This window comes from Lepus europaeus, chromosome 7 (genome assembly GCF_033115175.1).
Source record: "Lepus europaeus isolate LE1 chromosome 7, mLepTim1.pri, whole genome shotgun sequence".
NCBI lineage: Eukaryota > Metazoa > Chordata > Mammalia > Lagomorpha > Leporidae > Lepus > Lepus europaeus.
The window spans coordinates 78,803,164-78,825,737 of NC_084833.1; the positions used below are offsets into that span (position 1 = coordinate 78,803,164).

Consider the following 22,574-nt stretch of genomic DNA (forward strand, 5'->3'; position numbering starts at 1 on the left):
GTTCACTTTAACACTTAAAATGATCACTTTAACACTTAAGATGGCATTTTTACCCCCAAGCTAAATGGGATTTGGAGTCCCATGACAATTTTTAAACTGTACTCTTATAAGTAAGTCTGTAGGAACGTATGCAGAACTATGCAGCTTTCCATTATAAACTTCCTCCTCTCTCTCTTATTCCCATTCTTATTTTTCACTGAGATCCATCCTAAATTGGCTTTATACACATATGATTAACTCTATGTTAAGTAAAGAAAAAAAAAAAAAAACGAAAAAAGAAACTGTTCCTCAACAGTCAAGACAAGGACAACTCAATTCATCCCTTCTCAAACTGTCAATTTCACTTCTACAGATTTCTTTTTAGGTGCTCTATTAGTTCTCACAGATCAGGGAGAACATATGGCATTTTTCCCTTTGGGACTGACTTAATTCACTAAGTATGATATTTTCCAGATTCATCAAGTTTGTTGCAAATGAAAAGATTTCTTTTTTTTTTTTACTGCTATGTAGTAGTCCATAGGGTATATATCCCATAGTTTATCTTATTCCTCAATGTGCAAACTATACTTAGATATGTTAACAGTCATTTTGTTCCATCTGAAACAATCTTTCATGAACTGTCCCAATAAAATTTTTGTTGTATATATTTTAAGGTATATACCATGTTTTGATATACATATACATAGTAAAATGATTACTACAGCCAAGCAAATTAACTTATCACCTTCCATAATTATCTTTCTATATGAGTCTGTCTATGTGTATGTGTGTGTTTGATAAGACTAGATTTAGTCATTATATATAACTATGAATTTCTACTCTGGCTTGTTTCTTCCAATTTCCTCCCTTCCATTGTCCTCACATGCTATTCAGTTTCTGTGTATTCCACTTCTCTAGATTCTACATAAAAGTTAGATCATGCAGTATTTTTCTTTCTGTGTCTGACTTATTTCACAGCATAATGTACTCCAGGTCCAGGCTTTGTTGTTGTTGTTGTTTAATGAGAAGAGACTTTACAGAGGAGTGAACAAAATTTATGTTGATTTGAAATTTAGTTTTATTGTATATGGATGACCTGCATGTGTTTTTGGATTTTAGATAGCTTAGTACAGTGTTGGTTTTTGTGAAGGCCATATAAACATTCATTGAAGCAGTTATTTCAAATCCCAAGGACTGATTGTCTCTTCTCTTGATCTTTTTCACCATATTTCCATATACAACCAAGGCCTGCAATAATATCATCCCTGGATCTCTCTTTTTTTTTTTTTTTTGACAGGTAGAGTGGACAGTGAGAGAGAGAGACAGAGAGAAAGGTCTCCTTTACCATTGGTTCACCCTCCAATGGCTGCCGTGGCCGGTGCACTGTGGCCCGATGGCAGGAGCCAGGTGCTTTTCCTGGTCTCCCATTGGGTGCAGGGCCCAAGCACTTGGGCCATCCTCCACTGTACTCCCTGGCCACAGCAGAGAGCTGGCCTGGAAGAGGGGCAACTGGGACAGAATCCGGCGCCCTGACTGGGACTAGAACCCAGTGTGCTGGCACCACAAGGCGGAGGATTAGCCTAGTGAGCCGCGGCGCCGGCCCCATCCCTGGATCTCTTGAAAATCTCTTTCATTCATTTCTTCATTGCCTTGCTCATCTGGGCCTAAGGAAAAAAACTGTATTCTGCTTGAAAGTTAGAGGAATAGAAAGAACAACTGGTAAATAGCTAAAGACCTTTTTAGGGATGGTCTGAGATTTAGCAGGAAATAAGCACTGAATTCCAAATATTTACAATGTAGTTTAGGAATTGATAAGGCTTGCAGAATAGAGATTATAGTCCCACTGTTGTGATTAGATTGTCCTTTCTAGTCCTACTGGTCAGAAAGAGTAACTAGTTACTAAAAAGTAACTAGTTACTTTTTAGTTTTTCCAATAGTTGCCTCCAATTCTAAAACTGTTGAACACTCACTTCTTGCTATTTTGCCTTATTGGTAATCCTTGAAAAGTAATGTAGAACACCAGCAGCTTTCTGGCTCATTGGCCACTCAACAATGCCTCCTTCATCAGTAAACATATGGGCTTATTAAACCACCACCAGGTGAGCATAATATTGCAAGGCCTCCCCTTGGGTTTGTCTGGTTCTTTGTGATGCTGGTGATCTCTGTTGATGTGGTTGCCTGATCTCCATTTAGTTTGCATGTATTTCCTTGGTGGGGTCTTCTCTTGAAGGGAGGTGAGGTTTGAATACTAGATTGTGTAGCCTTTGGTAGCCATTCTAGCAATTCTGGATTTTATTTTTAAATATAAAGGGAAGGTTTTTAGGGTTTTAAATGATAAAATGATTTGACAGTTGCTTTAGGATAACTATCTATTAATCAAAGATGGAACTATATAGGACCAGTAGCGGAGGCAGAGAGACTAGTTAAGAGGCTTTGCAGAAATGAAGATGGGAGATGCTTGTGGCTAAGATTAGAAAAATGCTGGTGAAGCTGGGAAGCAGCTGGAATCAAGATATATTTTGATTTCAAAGCCAATAGTGCTAACTAAAGTTCTGGATAATGGAATATGGGAGAAAAATGAGAAATGAAGGGTCAAAGATGAGTTATATCTCAAATTTTTGAGGAGCCATTAAAGCCACTGGAGAAGGTTGGAGAACATCTTGTGTTCATATGGGGACCATGTTGAAAATAGAAAAGAATCTGATATAATCAGAAGGAAGTAACTTTAAAAGAGAATTACAGTGGAACAATGGAAGGACAGTACAGTCTTTCTCTCTGATTTCAGGAGTCAAAGGAGAGATAAGAAGAGGAAATGTCCATTTAACTGGTTTTCAGTAAAAATAGATGTCAGATAAGGTGGGGTAGAGAGAGTAATTATTAGAGGGAAGATTAAGAAATAGAGGGATTTATTCACAATCAAACAATACTGAAGGAATATAGGGACTGCTGCTATAGGATGAGAGTTAGAGGATGAGATTAGAAGAGAAAGTATCAGGAGTGCCCTGATCCTGCCATTCCTAAAACTATCATGAAGAACAGGCTGAAGGCATATGTTAATGATAAGAGATGAGCAATGCTGAGCAAGGAAATCTGGCTTAAAAGCCATTTCATATAACTTACCAGTATCAAGGTTCCATCTGGAATGGTAGCATGAGAGTAGGCATATCTTGTGTTAAGGAGAGTGCATGGGTAGGGACCTCTATTTTATACTTGAACTTGGTGGGTCTTTCCTAATTTCTACATTTATTGTTGAGTAGAGCAATTGTGACATCAGAAGAAAATCATCCAATCATGGCTTCTGCTTTTTTAAAAAATTTCTTCTCACTTTTATGAATTTTTTTCCCTTTCCTCATTACTTAAAGTTCTTCCTCTGTCTTACCTCTCACCTACCCTACAGGCTTTGATATACTGTTCAGTGTACTGCATTCCTAATATATTAGTTTATGCTTGAAGCTAACTTTTGAAAGTTTGGGAGCCCAAAAGCTTAAAAATACTGAACTCAAGCATATATCTTGTCATGAATCACAGCTATCAGGAATTCACCATTCACTTATTTTGGAAAGTGAATATTGCTTTCTGGATGACAATATGATATGAGTCTATTATTATTTCTCTAGTAATGCCACCTTGTGACATTGTTCATAGAATAATGCCTACCTGTATACAGTGAGCATGCATCCAGGAAGAACAAGGCAACATCTTCAAATGAAGCATAACATGTGTAACAGGGTCTGGTGAGACTATAGATTTGACAAATATCTAGCCATTTTATCATCAAGCTAAACATTATTTCTTCTTTATTGAAACAGTAATTGAATGTTTATTAAGGAATTTACATATACACATCCTGCTTTATTAGTATGTATGTCATTCTTCATTTTCAAACCTTGCCATAACTGATCTGAAAGGACTTGAACTTTAGAGTTACAATGTTGCCTCTTTTATGATGTGGGAAGAGGAAGGAAAAAGGTTGTATTAGGGACATTAAACTTGCTAAACTGAGAAAATGGCTAGTTTTGTCAAGTTAAAGACACAGAACCATGAGCAGGTCCAATGTTCCAATAGTTTTATTATTAAGAGACTTGTCTGCCAATACTAAATATTTCTTAGACCTTTTTATATATATATTTATTTGACAGGTAGAGTTATAGACAGTGAGAGAGAGAGACAGAGAGAAAGGTCTTCCCTCCTCTGGTTCACTCCCCAAATGGCTGCCATGGCTGGTGCTGCACTGATCCGAAACCAGGAGCCATGTGCTTCTTCCTGGTCTCCCACACGGGTGTAGGGGCCCAAGCACTTAGGCCATCCTCCACTGCTCTCCCGAGTCACAGCAGAGAGCTGGACTGGAAGAGAAGCAACCGGGACTAGAACCCGGCGCCTTTTCTTAGACCTTTTAACTTTGAAGAAAATTAGAAAAAGGGTTAGCATAAATAAACAGTGTTTCTCAAAGCATGCTATGCAAGTCACAAGTACCTGTCAAGATACTAATAATTATTTTAAAGTTATATACTAATAATTATTTTTTCAGTCTGGGAGGCAATAGGTGATGGCTCAAGTAGTTGGGGTGGCCCACATGATTGAGAGACCTGGACTGAGTTCTTGGCTATAGAATGACCCAGCCCTAGCTGATGGCAGGCATCTAAGGAGTGAACCAGCAAATGGGAATGCCCTAACCCCAGTCCCTAGCCCCTCTCCTCCCCACCCAAGAACATGAACAAATAAATTAATAATTTTTAAAGAGATACTAATAATTAGAAACTTTTTATGGCAGCCCTCTGTTATAAGCTTAATTAAGGCAGAATTCTGAATGCTTGCAGCTTCTGCGTTAACAAAAGATCAAAGACTTGTTGAATCATCTAGCTCGGCTTTCTACAATGGATTGCCAGGATACAGATTGCAGATGCCGCCTATTGGGGCACCGACAACGTTCACATTTGAGGTAATACTACTTTAAAAAAAATTTACATTTGATTGCTTATTCAATATTTGCTTTCTGATTGTATTGTAGTCTTCCTAAAATTAAGGATCAAAGCCTCAGAATTTTTCTATAGATGATTTTGGCTAATTATATATATATATATTCTTGTATATACAAATATTATATACATTATATATAGTAAATGGCCCCAGGGATAGCATATTAAAAAAGCCATTGGTTTAGAATTTAATTAATTACAAATGAAAAGGTTTACATGTAACACAAATGACACTTGATATTGTGAATGGCATAGAGGAGACCCTTGTTACCTAACTGTTAAACTAGACACTTTATAGTTATAAAAACCCCAATATTCTTTTTTTTTAATTTTTTTTTAATTTTTTTTTTTTGACAGGCAGAGTGGATAGTGAGAGAGAGAGACAGAGAGAAAGGTCTTCCTTTTTGCCGTTGGTTCACCCTCAAATGGCCGCTGCAGCCAGCGCATCGCGCTGATCCGAAGCCAGGAGCCAGATGCTTCTCCTGGTCTCCCATGCGGGTGCAGGGCCCAAAGACTTGGGCCATCCTCCACTGCCTTCCCAGGCCATAGCAGAGAGCTGGCCTGGAAGAGAGGCAACCGGGATAGAATCCGGCGCCCCGACCGGGACTAGAACCCGGTATGCTGGCGCCACAAGGCGGAGGATTAGCCTGTTAAGCCACGGCGCCGGCCAAACCCCAATATTCTTTAATAATATAATGTATACAATAATTGTGGATGTTCTAGGAAGTGTTTCTCAATTCTCGTTTCACGAGTATAGTTACTTCACTAGCAACAGTATCTTCTGAATAATTTAATTAACTTCTTACCAGGCCTCACCTGTTACAAATCTCACCTCCCAACATCACCATCCTGGGACACACTTAAGCCATATCCAAACCACATTAGAATTGCAGCCGAAAGCATTGGGATTACTTGGGGCCTTAATGACATATAAATATTTACAAGTCAATTAGTTCACAATGGATACTTGGGTCAAACCATAAGGGATAGCTGGTTAGCTGTTAGAAATCCTATGAAAGTTCCAAGATATTTTCAACAATTACATCCAAGAAAATAAATTACACTTTTCTGGCATCTTGTTAGAAGCAAAGGTGCTTTATCTCAAACCTTATCTCAAGCCATCAGGGCTCCAGACAATGCAATAAAAGTTGTAGTCTAATCCCAGCTGTGTCCTCTCTTTCAAAGTCCCCTCCACAGTTTTGTTTCCCCTGAACATTTTTTGCTTATTTATAGGAAGTCAATCACAGATTTCTAAAATTATCCTCTGCACTGTGAAAAAGATGGATGCAGGAGTTCCACTTCCAAGAATCTTTTTTTTTTCAAATATTGCAAATATTTAATGAGAAGCGGTTTGTAATTGGAACAGAGAGGTGAGGACAGAAAGAATGTCATTTGTTAAGGATGGCTTTAACAGTAAAAAACCTTTTCAGTCGCTAATTTTACTACTTTGAGCTAGGTAAAAATCTCAGTTAAGGGAGAGGACACAGAGTTATATAAATTTGGAGATTTGTTTAGGTGAAGAAAGAAAGAAGGCAAGTGCGTGAGTTTTGGTGTTGAGGTACTAACATGTGGCAGTGGGCAGCCAAGACCAGAAATTCTTCCTGAGTTTGAGACTAGCTTGAAACTAGGATACAGAGCCTGGAAACAGTCAGGAATGGGGAAGGAAAAACAATGCTGACATGTGATGCAGAGCCCAGATTCGGCAGTTCTAGAGATACAGAAGGCAAAGAAGCAGTAGCTGAGTTATTTAGGAAATGATTCGGACACTTCAGCAGCCCCTACCGGGGTTTTGCAGGATTCACACAAAGAAAATTGCCTGCCAACAGGAAGAATTCCTCCTCCTACTGCAGCGCTTTCTCTCTCCCACCCCTGAGGGCCCCCGGAGACCGCGGGGGCCAGGCTGAGCTTGGCTAGCGCTGCCTGCTTTTTTTCACTCTGCACCGTCCTGGAGCGCGGGGGCGGGTTTGGCCAAGGTCCGCGGCTGCAACTCGAAAGCTCACCGCGTTCCCGGCATGCGCGCTGGGCTTCTCTGCAGTTCCCAGGCTACCGACAGCAGCCGGCGTTCGAGGCTCCGCGCGGAAGAAGCAATGGCCAACTCCAGGGGCCGTCTGTACCTTTGGATGTGCTTGGCTGCAGCTCTGGCATCTTTCCTGGCGGGATTTATGGTGGGTAAGTTACAAACTCCCCACCCCCGCATCTTGGACCCAGGGCTGGCCAGCCTCGGGAAGGCGGCTACCGCGCAGAGGGGAATGAAAGCATGGATCTGGAAGGGACTGGGCCGTAGGCTGGCCTTTGCCAGGTCCAGTGAGCTTCATCTGGGGAACCCTGGAAATTTCAGCAGAAGTAAAAATTCAATGTAGTGTGTTGTGTTACTCAGTGCTGAGTTCCTGCTACTCTTAAGGGCTTTTGGAAAGACAGCTTAGAGCTGTCACTATTCTCAGAGATGGGAAAGATGGTTTCATTTCCAAGCAATACGGAGTCAGACATACCAACGTATCTGAGGGCACTGCAAATAACTGAACTTTCCTCCTCCTTTAAGTGTATGTGGAAGGAGGCTGTGTGTGTGCCAAGCACTGTCTTGCAAATTAGATCTGCAGGAGAGAACCAGAACAGATACTCAAGTAAAACTTCAACCAACTCAGAATTGCATCATACATTAGAATTAAAAGAGTTTTCAGCATTTAACGGGGCCCATTTGTTTTTAAAGCCTACCATGATCCATGGGGGGGGGGGGGGGGCTTTTTTGTTTCTGATTTTGAAAAACCATAGCGATTGTGTGTGTGTGTGTATTTTCCCTCAGGCTGGTTCATTAAGCCTTTCAAAGGAACAACCACTTCAGTGCGCTATCATCAAAGTATACGGTGGAAACTGGTCTCAGAAATGAAAGCTGAAAACATTAAATCATTTCTTCGGTGAGTTTGTTTTTGCATATTTGATCTTAAAATACTGTGTAAAACATTGCTGAGTGAAATGTGTATTAAAACTGGTTACATGTATGTGAGACATCTTTGTATGGAAATTAGGTATCAGTCATTAATTTATGGTTGTTTAAAGCCTCTCTTTAAACCATTAATAAGTTGAAATCCATTCCTTTTACAGAAATAGAACTTTCTTCCCAAAACTTCATGTATCAAAAGGTATCTGGTAGTCCAATTGAGAGATTTTTCAACTTCAATTGGTTTTTTGGTTTATATTTTCTGAATAAAAATATATTTTTCTTAAAATGCAATTCATGGAACTTTGGACTGCAGCTTAATGTTATTCTTTGTTCTTCATGCCTGAATTTAATCAGCATTTTTTTTAACACATCATATTCTGTCAGGAAGAGTTATGTGGTATTGATTCACTGGTTTAATGGAAAGAAGGTAACTGCCTACCATAGGTTAAACCATTATCTCATCTTGCAAATATACATTTGTTGTTCACAAATAAAACAAAATGAAAGCAAAGAGGCATTAATGCATATCCTTCAATTTCTAAACATGAACAAGAGTTACTGACATTCAGGGGAAGGATTATGAACTCCTTGAGGTCAATGACCATGACATCTATTTCTGGGATGACTTTCAAAGGAGTGCCATTAAAAAATCAGATTTATTGAAACATAATTTACATAAGCTGCATCTCTATAGAACCTATAATTTGAGTTCTGACAGATTATACTGTATTCAGCAAACCTTCTCAGTCAAAATACAAAAAAAAAGAACTTGTCATTCTCTCTGCAGTTTATTCCTCCCTTCTTCCTTGACCATAGGCAACCAGTGGTCACTGTTATGTCACCATAGATTCATCTCTATTTTCTGGAATTTTATATAAATGAAATTAGATAGTATGCACTTTTGTGTCCGGCTTCCTTCATTCAGAGTAATGTTTTTGGATTCACTAAGGTTGTTGCAGGTATCAGTAATTCATTGTTTTGTTGCTGAATAGTATTCCATTTTATGGATATACTCCAATGTATAGTCAAGGGATATTTGGATTGCTCTTGGTTTTTTATTATTGTGAGCGAAGCTTCTATGAATGTATGTTTACAAGTCTTTTTGTGGATTTATGTTTTTATTTCCCTTGAAATGGCTGGGTTGGAATAGCTGAGTTGGATGACAAACATGTGTCTAACTTCTTAAGAAAATGCTGAAGTGAATTCACAGAGAGAGGGAGCTCTGCAATCCACTGGTTCACTCCCCAAATGGCCACAATGACCAGGGCTGGGGCAGGCTGAAGCCAGGAGCCAGGATCTTCATCCACGTTTCCCTTGTGAGTGGCAGAGACCCAAGCACTTGGGTCATCTTTCGCTGCATTTCCCAGGCCATTAGCAGGAAGCTGGATCAGAAGTGGGACAGCCAGGACACTAACTGGCACCCATATGCGATGCTGGTGTTGCAGTCTGGGGTTTTATCCACTATTCCACAACAGCAGTCCCACCACGGCAACTTCAGAAGTGGTTGTATCACATTGCGTTCCTGTCCACCGCATGTGAACGTTGCTGTTGCTGCTCAGCTGCCCAATACTTAGCACTGTCAGGTGTCTTAATTATAATAGTTTTAGTGGTGAGTAGTGATATTGTACTGTTTTTAATTTGGATTCTTCTTCTGACAAGATATTAAACATCTTCTCAGGTGCCTATTGGATGTTTGTGTGTCTCCATTTATAAAGTTTTATAATTGGAATTTACACATATAGGTCAAAGATCCACTTCAAGTTAATTTTTGTGGGTGGTTGGATGTGAGGGTTGATGATACAGTTTGTTTTAAAATAAGACACAAACACACTTGCATGCACACACACAGAGGGAAAGAGAGATAGAGAGAATGTGTATAGAATGGGAGAGAGAGAGCTTCCATTTACTGGTTCATTCCCTAAATGTTCACATGGACAGGGCTGCTTGGCCTGGCTAAGTCCAGGAGCTGGGAACTAAATCCAGGTCTCCCTTGTGGGTGGCAGGGACCCAACTACTTGAGCCATCCTTGCTGCCTTCCAGGGTCTACATGAACAGGAAGCTGAAGTCAAGAATAAGAGCTGGGTAGTGACGCCAGATATTCTGATGTGGGGCACAGGCATTTTAATCAGACTCTCTTAACTGTTAGATTAAACACCCACCTGCAACATACATTGAAATAACTCTTCCTGCTTAGGAAGGTTTGATTTTGCTAACTATTTCTTAAAATATTTTCTACACATTCTTTTCTTCTGTTCTTTGAGATTCCAGATAAGCCCTAGAGAATCCTCTACAGAGTGAAATGCATACACAATGGTGCATTTCTTCTTCTGTGCTGTGATTTGATGAGGTCACAATGTTTCATTCTGTGAATTTAATTAGAATAAGCTAGCATGTGAAAGCAATTGTACTGTTCTTAGGAAATTTGAGCGGACTTATGGCCAAAACAAATCACATATCAAGAAGCTAATTCAAAATGTCTGCTTTTAGGTGCTTTTTTTGGAGATACAGAAAAAAGAATGAGTAGGCAGTGGGATCAATATCATTTGAAGAGACAATCTGTCTGTATTGTTAATGCAATGAAGTAAAATGGCAGAGTGTCTTACCAAGTGGGACAAGATGCTTATATTTAAATTTGTACAACTTAAAAAAATGAGATAAGACGTTAACACTATTGTACTGTACCTGCAGAATAACATGAAGTGTTGATAAGAGAGCACCTAGAAAATAACATGAGCTATCAATGGTAAAACTTGGTGATGCTCTTAGCTGAACTTTTTTTTAGATTTTTTATTTATTTATTTATTTGAGAGGTAGAGTTACACACAGTGAGAGGGAGAGACAGAGAGAAGGGTCTTCCATCCGCTGGTTCACTCCCCAAATGGCCGCCACGGCTGGAGCTGAGCCTATCCAAAGCCAGGAGCCAGGAACCTCCTCTGTGTCTCTCACACAGGTGCAGGGGCCCAAGTGCCTGGGCCATCTTCTACTGATTCCCCAGGCCACAGCAGAGAGCTGGATCCAAAGAGGAGCACCCAGGAATAGAAGTTGTGCCGATATGGGATGCCTGTGCCACAGGCAGAGGATCAACCTATTGGGCCACAGCGCTGGCCCCTTAATTGAACTTTAAAAGTCGTGCTTATTTATATTATTAATACCTTAATTTCATTTTTAAAAGATTTTATTTATTTATTTATTTATTTATAAGTCAGAATTACAGAGAGAGAGGGAGACAGACAGACAGAGACAGACAGACAGACAGACAGAGGGGGCGGCGCTGTGGCTCAGCAGTTTGGTGCCCTGGCCTGAAGCACCGGCATCCCATGTGGGCGCCGGTTCTGGTCCCGGCTGCTCCACTTCCAATCCAGCTCTCTGCTATGGCCTGGGAAGGCAGTGGAAGATAGCCTGGGTCCTTGGGCCCCTGTACCCACGTGGGAGACTCTGAGGAGGCTCCTGGCTCCTGGCTTCGGATCGCCACAGCTTTGGATCGGCACAGCTCTGGCTATGGTGGCCATCTGGGGAGTGATGCAACAGATGGAAGACCTCTCTCTCTCTGTCTATACCTCTCTCTGTAACTCTGCCTGTCAAATAAATAATATAAATCTTAAAAAAATAAAAAAGAGAGAGACAGATAGACAGACAGACACACACACAGAGAAAGACCTTCCATCCTCTGGTTCAGTCCTAAATGGCTGCAACAATCAGGCCTGGGAAAGGCCAAATCCAGGAACCAGGATTTCTTCCAGGTCTCCAACATAGATACAGGGACCCAAGGACTTGGGCCATCCTCTGTTGCCTTCCCAGGCAGATGAGCAGGGAGCTGACTTGGAAGTGGAGCAGCTGGGGCTCAAACTAGCACCCATATGGGATGCTGGCACTGCAGCCAGTGGCTTAACCTGTTGCACCCAGTGCTGACCCCACTTTTCTTTAATTTCTAATATCCATAAAGTTACAAGTGATGTGTGAATAGTTTTCTTTTCAGTGTTGGCTTTTTTTTCCTTTGCATCCAACTGAATACAGAAATTACATGCCAAGAACGGTGACCCAATAGGGACAGAAGGAAATACAATGAATTAGGTGCCCACAACTTTAATGTAGAGGAATGATCTACAGTTTTGGAGATAACGACACCTACAACATGCAGTAGGTGGTGACTTTTGATATGAGCTTCAAAAAGAGCTGTTACTTTTAAAGAAAATGAAGGACAAATATTAGGAAGAGCCATTGAAATATAAGAAAGATTCCATTGAAATATAAGAAAGGCCTTCTAGCTCTGACATATATGGGGGCATGTGAAAAAGAACAGCTTGGCAAGGTCCTCAGAGAAAACCAGTTAAAGAAAGCAGATAAATTAAACATTCAGTAAAGGGGCTGGAGACACGGGAGAATTGTTGGTTTATTATTGATCTATTCATTATAGATATAAAGGGTTTGTAAACACAACAGTATAGTTCAGGAAGGAAATGAGGGGCTCTACATTGGGTTAAAGAGACTAATGAGGGGAACAATTTTATTACACCCAACCACTTTCTTATTGGCAGGGCCTCGACTGTATTTTCCTGCTTCCCGGAGGGCTTGTATTTAGCAGATGTTATCATCTTCCAGGTCTAGGAATCTTTTGATTGTTCATAGGCAGTTAATAATTTTATTCCATTTGGCAATGATTGGTTTAAGTAGAGGAGAGTGACCTAATGAAATGAGAGAAACATCTAGTTAAGGTCTTCTACAAAGTATTTTCCTCTGTTAAATGAAACATGCAAGAGGTACTAGTTGCTCTTGCTTATACTTGTTTCTCTTAAACATTATTCAGTGTATATGTGCTGCCTGGAACTATAATGCCCATCTTGGACCCTGATGAGAAACTTGTAGGAAATAAGTACTCGGGCCATTATCTCCTGCTTCCCTGCCACGTTGGCAGAGGGCTGAATTGGAAGCAGAATAGCTGAGACTTGGCATTCTTTGCAAGCTGTGGCTTAACCCCCTGCACCCCAATGCTGGGCTTCATATTTTTCTGAGTATACAAAATATCATATGTATAAACACATTAGCACATTTTAAAGATTTATTTGAAAGACAGAGTTGCAGAGAGAAGTACAGCCAGAGAGAGAGAGAGGTCTTCCATCTGCTGGTTCACTCCCCAAATGACCGCAATGGCCAGAGCTGAGCTGATCCAAAGCCAGGAGCCAGGAGTTTCTTCCAGGTTTCCCATGTGGGTGCAGGGTCCCAAGGACTTGGGCCATCTTCTATTGCTTTCCCAGGCCATAGCAGAGAGCTGGATTGGAAGTGGAGTAGCCAGGTCTCAAACTGACAGCCATTTGGGATGCCTGCGCTGCAAGTTGGGGCTTTAACCTGCTTTGCCACAGTGCCAACTCCATTAGTACATTTAAAAAAAAAAAGTTGTAAGAATTAAACAGCTACAATGTGTAGTTTTCATTTGATGATATAGGGAAGGACAATTTCCTAGGGAAGAAGATGTTTGAGGAGTCCTAGTGGCTGATGAGTGCTTTGCAGGTGGGAGAGAGAGAGGAGTAAAAACGGTGAGGGAGGGAGAGTCAAGTACATGTGATATATGCATGTCTGAGAGAAGGCCCCGTGCAAAGGTAAGGGGTAAGAGAGCATAATCACTTCAGGAGAAAATGGATATACTCTCTGATGTAGAGCAGAAAATTTTATAGAGTAGTCGGAAATGAAGCTGAAAAGGTGGAAGAATGGACCATATCTAAAAGGAATTTATATGCTATGTGGGACGGTGAGCTTCATTATACAAAGTGTAGGAAGGGATAGAACCCATATGGATGTTGGCACTGCAGGCCTGGGTTTAAAACTGACTGCGCCACAGCACCGGCTTCTAAAGTTGCAATCTTAAGAAAACAGTCCAGATAAAAGATGATGAAGTCTTGAATTAGGATGTTAGCTAGATTGAGGAAAAAGGGTGGATTTGAGAACCAGTTAGGGAGCATATTAGTAGAACTTAATCAGTGACTGACTGGAGAAAAGAAGCAAAAAGTGAGGTCAGGATGACTTCCAGATTTTAAGCAGATTTAAGGGATTTTAAGGAGTTAGGTAGTAAGAACAGATGAATTATTTAGAAATATCACTATTTCTGAAGATCAGACAGGTATACTTTCAGATGCCAGTCCCAGCATTTTTTTTTAACTTTTATTTAATGAATATAAATTCCCAATGTACAGCTTATGGATTACAATGGCTTCCCCCTCCCATAACTTCCCTCCCACCCACAACCCTCCCAACTCCCGCTCCCTCTCCCCTTCCATTCACATCAACATTCATTTTCAATTCTCTTTATATACAGAAGATCAATTTAGTATATATTAAGTAAAGATTTCAACAGTTTGCACCCACATAGAAACACAAAGTGAAACATACTGTTGGAGTACTAGTTATAGCATTAAATCACAATGTAGAGCACATTAAGGACAGAGATCCTACATGAGGAGCAAGTGCGCAGTGACTCCTGTTGTTGACCCAACAAATTGACACTCTAGTTTATGGCGCCAGTAACCACACTAGGCTCTCGTTATGAGTTGCCAAGGCTATGGAAGCCTTCTGAGTTTGCGGACTCTGATCATATTTAGACAAGGTCATAAAAGACAGGGTGAGGATAGTAACCAATGATCCTAAGAGTGGCATTTACCAGGTCTGAACAATTATACAGCATTAAGTGGGGAAGAGGACCATCAGTACACACAGGTTGGGAGTAGAACCATTGGTGGTAGAGTAAAGGTTATGATTACGAAGGAATGAGGACCAAGTACGCTAGACAAGGTCTAGAACAAAGGACAGAGTCATTATTAGAGGAGCTAAGAAAGGTGCTGTCTAAGCTACAATTAAGTTTTTTGATTGAGAGGCAAATAGAACCTGACAGCAGGGGCTTGATAATAACCTGTTGGGCTTTAGGCCTTGTAAGAGGCCCAGACCTATCTATCTCTTCACATGGGGTACATCCTAAGGGAGGTGTGAACCTCCTAGGGGAAGGCACTCTGTTGACTTTCATTACTTGGCTGGCCTGGGAGGAGAGCTGGCCAGGTAAAGGCAGGTGGCATCTCTAACAAGAAATTTACAGTTCTGCCTGCAATGTTGCTGACCCTACTTGGCCGTCCCCTCAGCTGCAGTGGTCACTTTGGAAGCTGGGCTGAGTGAAGGGCTTTTCAGCTTAGAGCCATAAGATCTGTGGCTCTGACCTGGACATCCTTCGACTTCAGGGCAGGTCCATTTCCAGTGATCCAACTCTTGGCAGAGCTGCCAGGGTTCTTCACAAGTTGACTTCTGCTGAAGCCCAGGCTTACCACATTGAAAGCCACTGCAGTGGACTGGCCTGTTGGGTCTCCTTGAGGGCAGATCACTGTACAGATCAGCCATTAATAGGCCTGCCACCCATTGCTTCTGAAGCAGAGCTTTCTTTTCCTCCTGGTTTGTGTTAAAGCAGACCAGAGGATACAAGTCAAGGGAGTGCCCAAGTCCCATCTCTAATCTTCGGTGGCCTGAACTACAAGTCTATAGTCACAGGCATGTTCTGTAGTAGTTTTTCTAAGGTAGACAATGCCCATGAGGAAAATTATATTCTCACTTTAAAACTTTCTTTCCCTTTGGTCTGAAAGGGTGTTTTTTCTACTTACTGTTTACTTCACTGATGGCGAAGTAAATCTAGCTATGAGATTATTATTTAAGCTCTTATTTTGGCTATGCTATTACAGAAAAATGTTAGCCATCTCTTTTATAAGGTCTAAAGATTAAATTGTGCGTCCTACAGATTCCTTCATAATAGAATTAGTTTCCTACCTTGAGGAGAATAGAGAAATGAAAGAACAAGTTGGGCTTAGAATAGAGAAATGAGGGAGCAAGTCCTAGATCGCTTGCTGACAATAGCAATATTACATGAATACTTAGCAAACAGTTTCAACCATTAGATAACAACTTAAGAAAACATTTACCAGAAGGTTCAATGCCTTCTATAAATTTCAAGAATCATGTATTTGGAAACACCTCTCAAATATCTAACATCATGTAGTTTGTTTAACCAGTAAACTTAAGCACAACCATATAAAATGTTTTTAATTTCTTTCTACCAACAAGTATAAAACATATGATACACAGATTCAGGTCACACGAATTAAAATGTATCTTTGATTAATTTTAGCAGCTTAAATTTATGGACAATCTTATCTATAAGCCAATTAAAATTCTTAATAAAATTTTCCCATGTGGACATACAATATGTACACACATATAACATAACATAATAGACCAATATAGCAATTTTAATAATAGCTTTTAAAATCTTTAACTCTTTTTGTAGATTGCCAATTGATTTGAATTGCTTTTTGTTTTTAGTAACCTCAGTTAATCATACTTTCTCTCAGTTGGTACTGTTAATGCATTATTGGCTTCATCTGTTTACAGAGCCATCCCAAAGTACTAAATACAATAGAGGTGGCTGGAAAAGGTCCATAGGAACCTATAGGAGCACAGCTAAACACAGAACAACAACACTTTAGTTTTATGAGCAGCAAATCATATATAACTGTGGATGACAAAAGACTTTAAGTTGCCATGTTTAAAATTATAAACTCATCAACCAACAAGAGGCACTTGCTTACTTCACAGCATTTTTGAAAGCACCTGTAGGATTTTACAAGTATTTAACCCTTTAGGCCTCTGGGGCTTTCTCATTAAGATAACTATCATGTCTAGTAACACAAGATCATTAGACTTTTTAATTCTCAAACATTTGTATTAATAGCATTTTCCATTATAGAAACTTAAAATTTAGTACCATGTCACATCTTGACAGTACTTCTAATATAATCCAAATAGCCTGATTAGTTGATGTCTCTATAAGATGAGAGACATAGGTCCTTCGATTTTTTCAGTTGAGCCCAAACTGGAAAAACCAAAGTCCAAGATTTACTGGAAATTTTAGAGTCCAGATTGTTTGAAACTTTGATTTTTTGAATGCCTGTCAAGAATGCCAAGAAGGCTCAAAATCCAAAATATCTGGTTGAAATAAGATTCCTTAAAATCATGACATAACATAGACCAAATTTGATCATTGGTACAAGGTGATTATTCAAATCTTTGAAAATAAGCACATATTTAAATAACCCATAGTTCTTAATAAAAATTCAGCTGTTTTTGAACAATTAGAATTTAACAGACATCAAGAGAACATAATAGATTACTTTAACACATTAGTCCCAGCATTTGTTAGATGTGAAGTTATGAATGAGTTACTCAACCATCCTCTGTTTCCTGTTTGGAAAAATGGGGTCTGTGAAAGATGAGTTCTGAGTATAAATGAGAACATGTGTTAACATGTCTGTAGAGGGCTTAATATATATTAAGTTTTTGATAAATATGAATTCCTTTTACTTTTGTCTTTTAGTTAGCTAAAAATCACTTTATAAAAGTAATTTGTTTACTAATATCAATGGGAGAGGGTTGGGAAAATGTTTTTAAAAAGTATTTACCCAGGGGCCGGCACTGTGGTGTAGTGGGTAAAGCCACCACCTGCAGTGCTGGCATCCCATATGGGTGCAGGTTCATGTTCTGGCTGTGCCATTTCTGATCCAACTCTCTGTTGTGGCCTGGGAAAGCAATACAGGATGGCCCAAATCTTTGGGCCCCTGCATATGTGTGGGAGATCTGGAAGAAGCTCCTGGCTCCTGGCTTTGGATCAGCATAACTCCAGCTGTTGCGGCTATCTGGTGACTGAACCACTGTATGGGAGACCTCTATCCTGCCCCTCTCCTTTCTGCAACTCTGCCTCTCAAATAATATAAATAAATATTTTTAAAAAAGTATTTACCTGAGGCAAATGGATTTTACTAAGAAATGCATTTATGAGGTCACATCAACACTACAAGTGATTTACCCACAGAATTGAAAGGACACTGTCTAAATTCAGTTCAACAAGCTCAGACAGAAGTGTTAGGCTCAATGATAAAATTCAGCAACTACAGCCATAATACAATTAATAGAAGTATGACTATGAGATATATGAAGAAGTGTGTCTCTCTGGTCCCTGGTAAACATTAAGACTTTTATTTTGCTTTGTTTTTTACAAAATGCCCTCTATTTGTGGATGAGCAGCAAGAAGGAGCACCATGAGGGTAGGAGTGTGGCCTACTTCCTGAGTGTCTTCTCACATCTGGGCCTGTGCTGATTCTGTTTACCATGAAGTGTGTTCTTTTCTGAGGGAGCACCATGGGGAAACTGCAGTTGTGTACAAAAATGTTTAAAACTGGCATATACTCAAGTTGTTATCTCTGGCTGGGTTTTTCATATCTCTGAGATGGAAATGATAACTTAAGGCTTAAAGGTTGAGTAGTCTTTAGCACATCATCTGAATATAGTTTTAACTCCTTCTTGTGTTTTATTTTTGTTTTAGCTCTTTTACAAAACTTCCTCATCTGGCAGGAACAGAACAAAATTTGCTGCTTGCCAAGAAAATCCAAACTCAGTGGAAGAAATTTGGGCTAGATTCAGCCAAGTTGGTTCATTATGATGTTCTTCTCTCTTACCCTAATGAGACAAATGCCAACTATATATCAATTGTGAATGAACATGGAATTGAGGTGATGTAGAATTGTTGGTATTTTTCATGTTTTATAAACCCACCCTTTTATGTGGATTGGAATGTAGGATCAAGTAAAAATAGAAGTTTGTTAATAGTGCAATAAAAATAACATTTAAAAATTAATGATATGCAAACTAAATATTAAGAGTCTAGTAGGCATTAGGCATGGTTCTAGGCCCTGAGGTCAGAAGGAAAGTTAGGACATGGGTGCTTTGCTTAAGTCAGATGAGGCTGACAATGAAAGACATTGCTTCAAGTCAATATGGTAAGTGTTATGAACAGTATTATTAGGGCTGTTTATCAACACACACACAAAAAAAGTCACTAAGTCCAGCCTGTGAGTTAGAGGAGATTTCCTGAAACTGTTGATAAGTTATGAAAGCACACAAGGAATTACTCACGTGGGAAAGCAAGATAAGAATTTTCTAGGCAGAAAATAAAATATTGGCAAAGCCTTAGAGATATAAACTAGCTTAGTAGCATTGGGAGAATTTAAGATCTGCATTTCAAAAGTTTTAAACACAAAGTAGGCTGTGATTAAAGGAAAACGAGTAGACATGTTCTGCAGACTGTCATAAAAAGACTTGCATGCTATCCTGAAGGTCTTAGAAATTAACTTTAATCCACAAGAGCAAGTGACAAAAGTCCAAAGTAGGGGGAGAATGTGGGTAGAAAGGCATTTGAGATAGATTAGGCAGTCTGCCGATTATACCTAGACTAGAAAAGGAGTTAAAGTTGCAGTCTTTTTTTTTTCCCTAAGATTTATTTCATTTATTTGAAAGGTAGAGTTTCAGAGAGAGAGAGTGGTCTTCCATCCTCTGGTTCACTCCGCAAATGGCTGCAATGCTGTGATCCTAAGTCAGCAGCCAGGAGCTTCTTCCAGGTCTCTCACATGGGTGCAGGGACCCAAGCACTTGGACCATCCTCCTGTTTTCCCAGGCATAATAGCAGGGAGCTGGATGGGAAGTGGAGCAGCTGGGACTCAAACTGGCACCCGTATGGGATGTTGGCGCTGCAGGCCTGGGTTTAAAACTGATTGTGCCACAGCACCTGCCTCTAAAGTTACAATCTTAAGACAACAGTCCAGATAAAAGATGATGAAGTCTTGAATTAGGATGTTAGCTAGATTGAGGAAAAAGGGTGGATTTGCGAACTAGTTAGGGAGCATATTAGTAGAACTTAATCAGTGACTGACTGGAGAAAAGAAGCAAAAAGTGAGTTCAGGATGTCTCCCAGACTAGAAACAGGCCTGGATTTGGGGAGTCAGAAGAGAGATTATAACAATCAGACTCTTAAATGTGAGTGTATGAGTTTTAAAACTGGGCATCATAAGCATACTGGCTGTTTGTGAAATTTTCACAGGAAGGCAACATAGAATGAGTCAAGTAGTGTACTGGAGGTAAAATATGGGGAAAAATTATTTAAATAAAGATAGGAAAAAAAAGAGGCCCACAAAGTAAGATGGAAAAACAGTCAAAAAAGGAAACTCATGAGACTTCCACCTTTGAAGCCCCATTTTGTTCACTTTATAAAGGAGCTTTAAGTTACCTGGGATTGCTAGCATTTGTAAAAGTTTCTATTATTTTGAAGACAAAAAAAATAATAAAGCTTTTCAACATGGTCTACATATTTTTAGAACCTAGTTTCAGGATGTTTAATCTAAAGTGTATATTTGAGGGCAAAATGGATTAAACTTTTATAACAACCTGAAATTATTCTTTTCAACTTGAGTTTTTCAATTTTTGCTAGATTTTCAAAACAACATACCTTGAACCTGCACCAGATGGATATGAGAATGTTACAAATATTGTACCGCCATATAATGCTTTCTCAGCCCAAGGCACGCCAGAGGTAAAATAAAGACATTTGTTTGTTCTCTTGTTTAAAATTTTCTTTGTTATGTGGAACTTGTGTAGAGGACTAAAATAAAAAAGATTAGGTGAGTTATACACACTAGTCCATTATTTACTACTGAGCACTAATGAACATATCCCCTTAAAAAAAAGTAATATGTTTTACAAAAAGAAAATACCAGAAAAATCAAGAAAGCAAGTACATTTAAAATAGACCTTCGTGAAGCAGATGCCACTCTGAAATAACAAAATTAAACATGCTTTTAATTCACTAATGCCAATAGATGCTTTTATAAGCTCGGATAATTTTTTTTTTAAGATTTATTTATTTATTTGAAAGTCAGAGTTACACAGAGAGAGAAGAGGCAGAGAGAGAGGTCTTTCATCCTCTGGTTCACTCCCTAGTTGGCCACAATGGCCGGAGATATGCCGATCCAAAGCCAGGAGCCAGGAGCTTCTTCTGGGTCTCCCACATGGGTGCAGGGTCCCAAAGACTTGGACTGTCTTCTACTGCTTTCCTAGGCCAAGCAGAGAGCTGGATCAGAAGTGGAGCAGCCAGGTCTTGAACCAGCACCCACATGGGATGCCGGCACTACAGTTGGCGGCTTTACCTGCTCTGCCACAGTGCCAGCCCCTGGTAATTGTTTATAATCTGAATTGATCATAGTTGATAGATTTGTTTTTGTAGATCATGCCACAGAAGCTCTTAAAAATGACATTTCTTTTATCTCCTGTGATCTAGAATACACTGATAATTTCTTCCACATAATATACTGTTTAAATATGTCTCATATTAACATTTTTTAACTTCTTTGGACTTGGAAAATCCTCTAAAGAATACAGAACCATCATAGGTTTTTTTATTAATTGCAAATAAGGAAAGAAAACTTTCAGTGATGCAATACTGTAAGCAGACTTCTTTATTTCTTCTTAATTTCAGCAGTATTGAATTTGTTTCTTTCTTTCTTCCTCTAGGGAGATCTTGTATATGTGAACTATGCTCGTACTGAAGACTTTTTCAAACTAGAAAGAGAGATGAACATCAACTGCACTGGAAAGATTGTTATTGCAAGATATGGGAAAATCTTCAGAGGAAATAAAGTATGGTTTTATTTTTCTAGAGGAAAAGAGGAGAGGATATGTCCTATAAATGTACATAATAAGCTTGATTCACGATGTCCAAGATTGCTTCATGATGTCCAAGATTGCTTTAAAAATTGCCTTTTGTGCTATTTTCTAGGTGTGCCCAGAAATTTCTGTTTTTATGTAGCATCATGCAGCTATAAAGGGAAATAATTTTAAGTGATTTTATTATAAAAGTAATATTTGCTATTTAACATTTGATTAAAGGAAATTTATCTGAACTAAAAAATGTAAAGTTCCCCTGCATTATGTAAATTCATTGCGCAGATATAATCAATCTTAAGAGCTATTTCCATAACCTAATTAGGTGAGATATTGCTTCTCGGCCTTTTGTCTAAGATCAAGTGTAGCAATTAGGTGAGATATATGACCATATGTTTATTTATGTATATGCTCACTTTACATACATATTTTAAAAACAAATACTATGTTATACATTAGACAATTTTATTTTTTTACCCTTAGCTATAACTCAGGGATATCCTTCCATATCAGCTTACTGAGAGTTGTATAAAATAGTGGTTAAGATTATAGGCCCAGGCTGGCACCATGGCTCACTTGGTTAATCCTCCGCCTGTGGTGCTGGCATCCCATATGCGCACCGGGTTCTAGTCCCGGTTGCTCCTCTTCCAGTCCAGCTCTCTGCTATGGCCCGGAAAGGCAGTGGAGGATGGCCCAAGTGCTTGGGCCCCTGCACCCCTATGGGAGACCAGGAGGAACCACCTGGCTCCTGGCTTTAGATTGGCACAGCGCCGGCCGTGGTGGCCATTTGAGGGGTGAACCAACGGAAGGAAGACCTTTCTCTCTGTCTCTCTCTCTCACTGTCTAACTCTGTCAAATAATAACAAAAAAAAAAAAGATTATAAGCTCAAAGATTCTTACCACTGAGGGCTGGTCTAGTCTGGGACTCTGTTCTCCAGATTTTTTACTGTGATTTATGTAACCAACCATAAGTATGCCAAAGCTTTCTCATATATAAAATGTAAACACTAGTAGCACCAATCTCATAGAGTCCTTATTAAGATAATGTCTGGTAATAATAATTTCTGTAAAACTAATTTAAATACTTCACTAATTTGGCCAGCGCCGCGGCT

General features: G+C 39.5%; 1 protein-coding gene across 3 annotated transcripts in view; it reads left to right on the forward strand.

Moving 5' to 3' along the window:
• The first annotated feature begins 7,001 nt into the window (after positions 1 to 7,001).
• Positions 7,002 to 22,574, forward strand: part of NAALAD2 (N-acetylated alpha-linked acidic dipeptidase 2) — a 55,463-nt gene continuing 39,890 nt past the window's right edge. For 2 of the 3 annotated variants that reach the window (XM_062196854.1, XM_062196855.1), the window contains exons 1-5: positions 7,002 to 7,124; positions 7,756 to 7,867; positions 18,296 to 18,482; positions 20,234 to 20,335; positions 21,313 to 21,438. In XM_062196854.1, coding sequence (XP_062052838.1) covers positions 7,043 to 7,124; positions 7,756 to 7,867; positions 18,296 to 18,482; positions 20,234 to 20,335; positions 21,313 to 21,438 — 609 coding nt within the window. In that variant the 5' untranslated portion in view covers positions 7,002 to 7,042. The remainder of the gene's footprint in view (positions 7,125 to 7,755; positions 7,868 to 18,295; positions 18,483 to 20,233; positions 20,336 to 21,312; positions 21,439 to 22,574) is intronic. The other variant, XM_062196856.1, reaches the window with a different exon arrangement.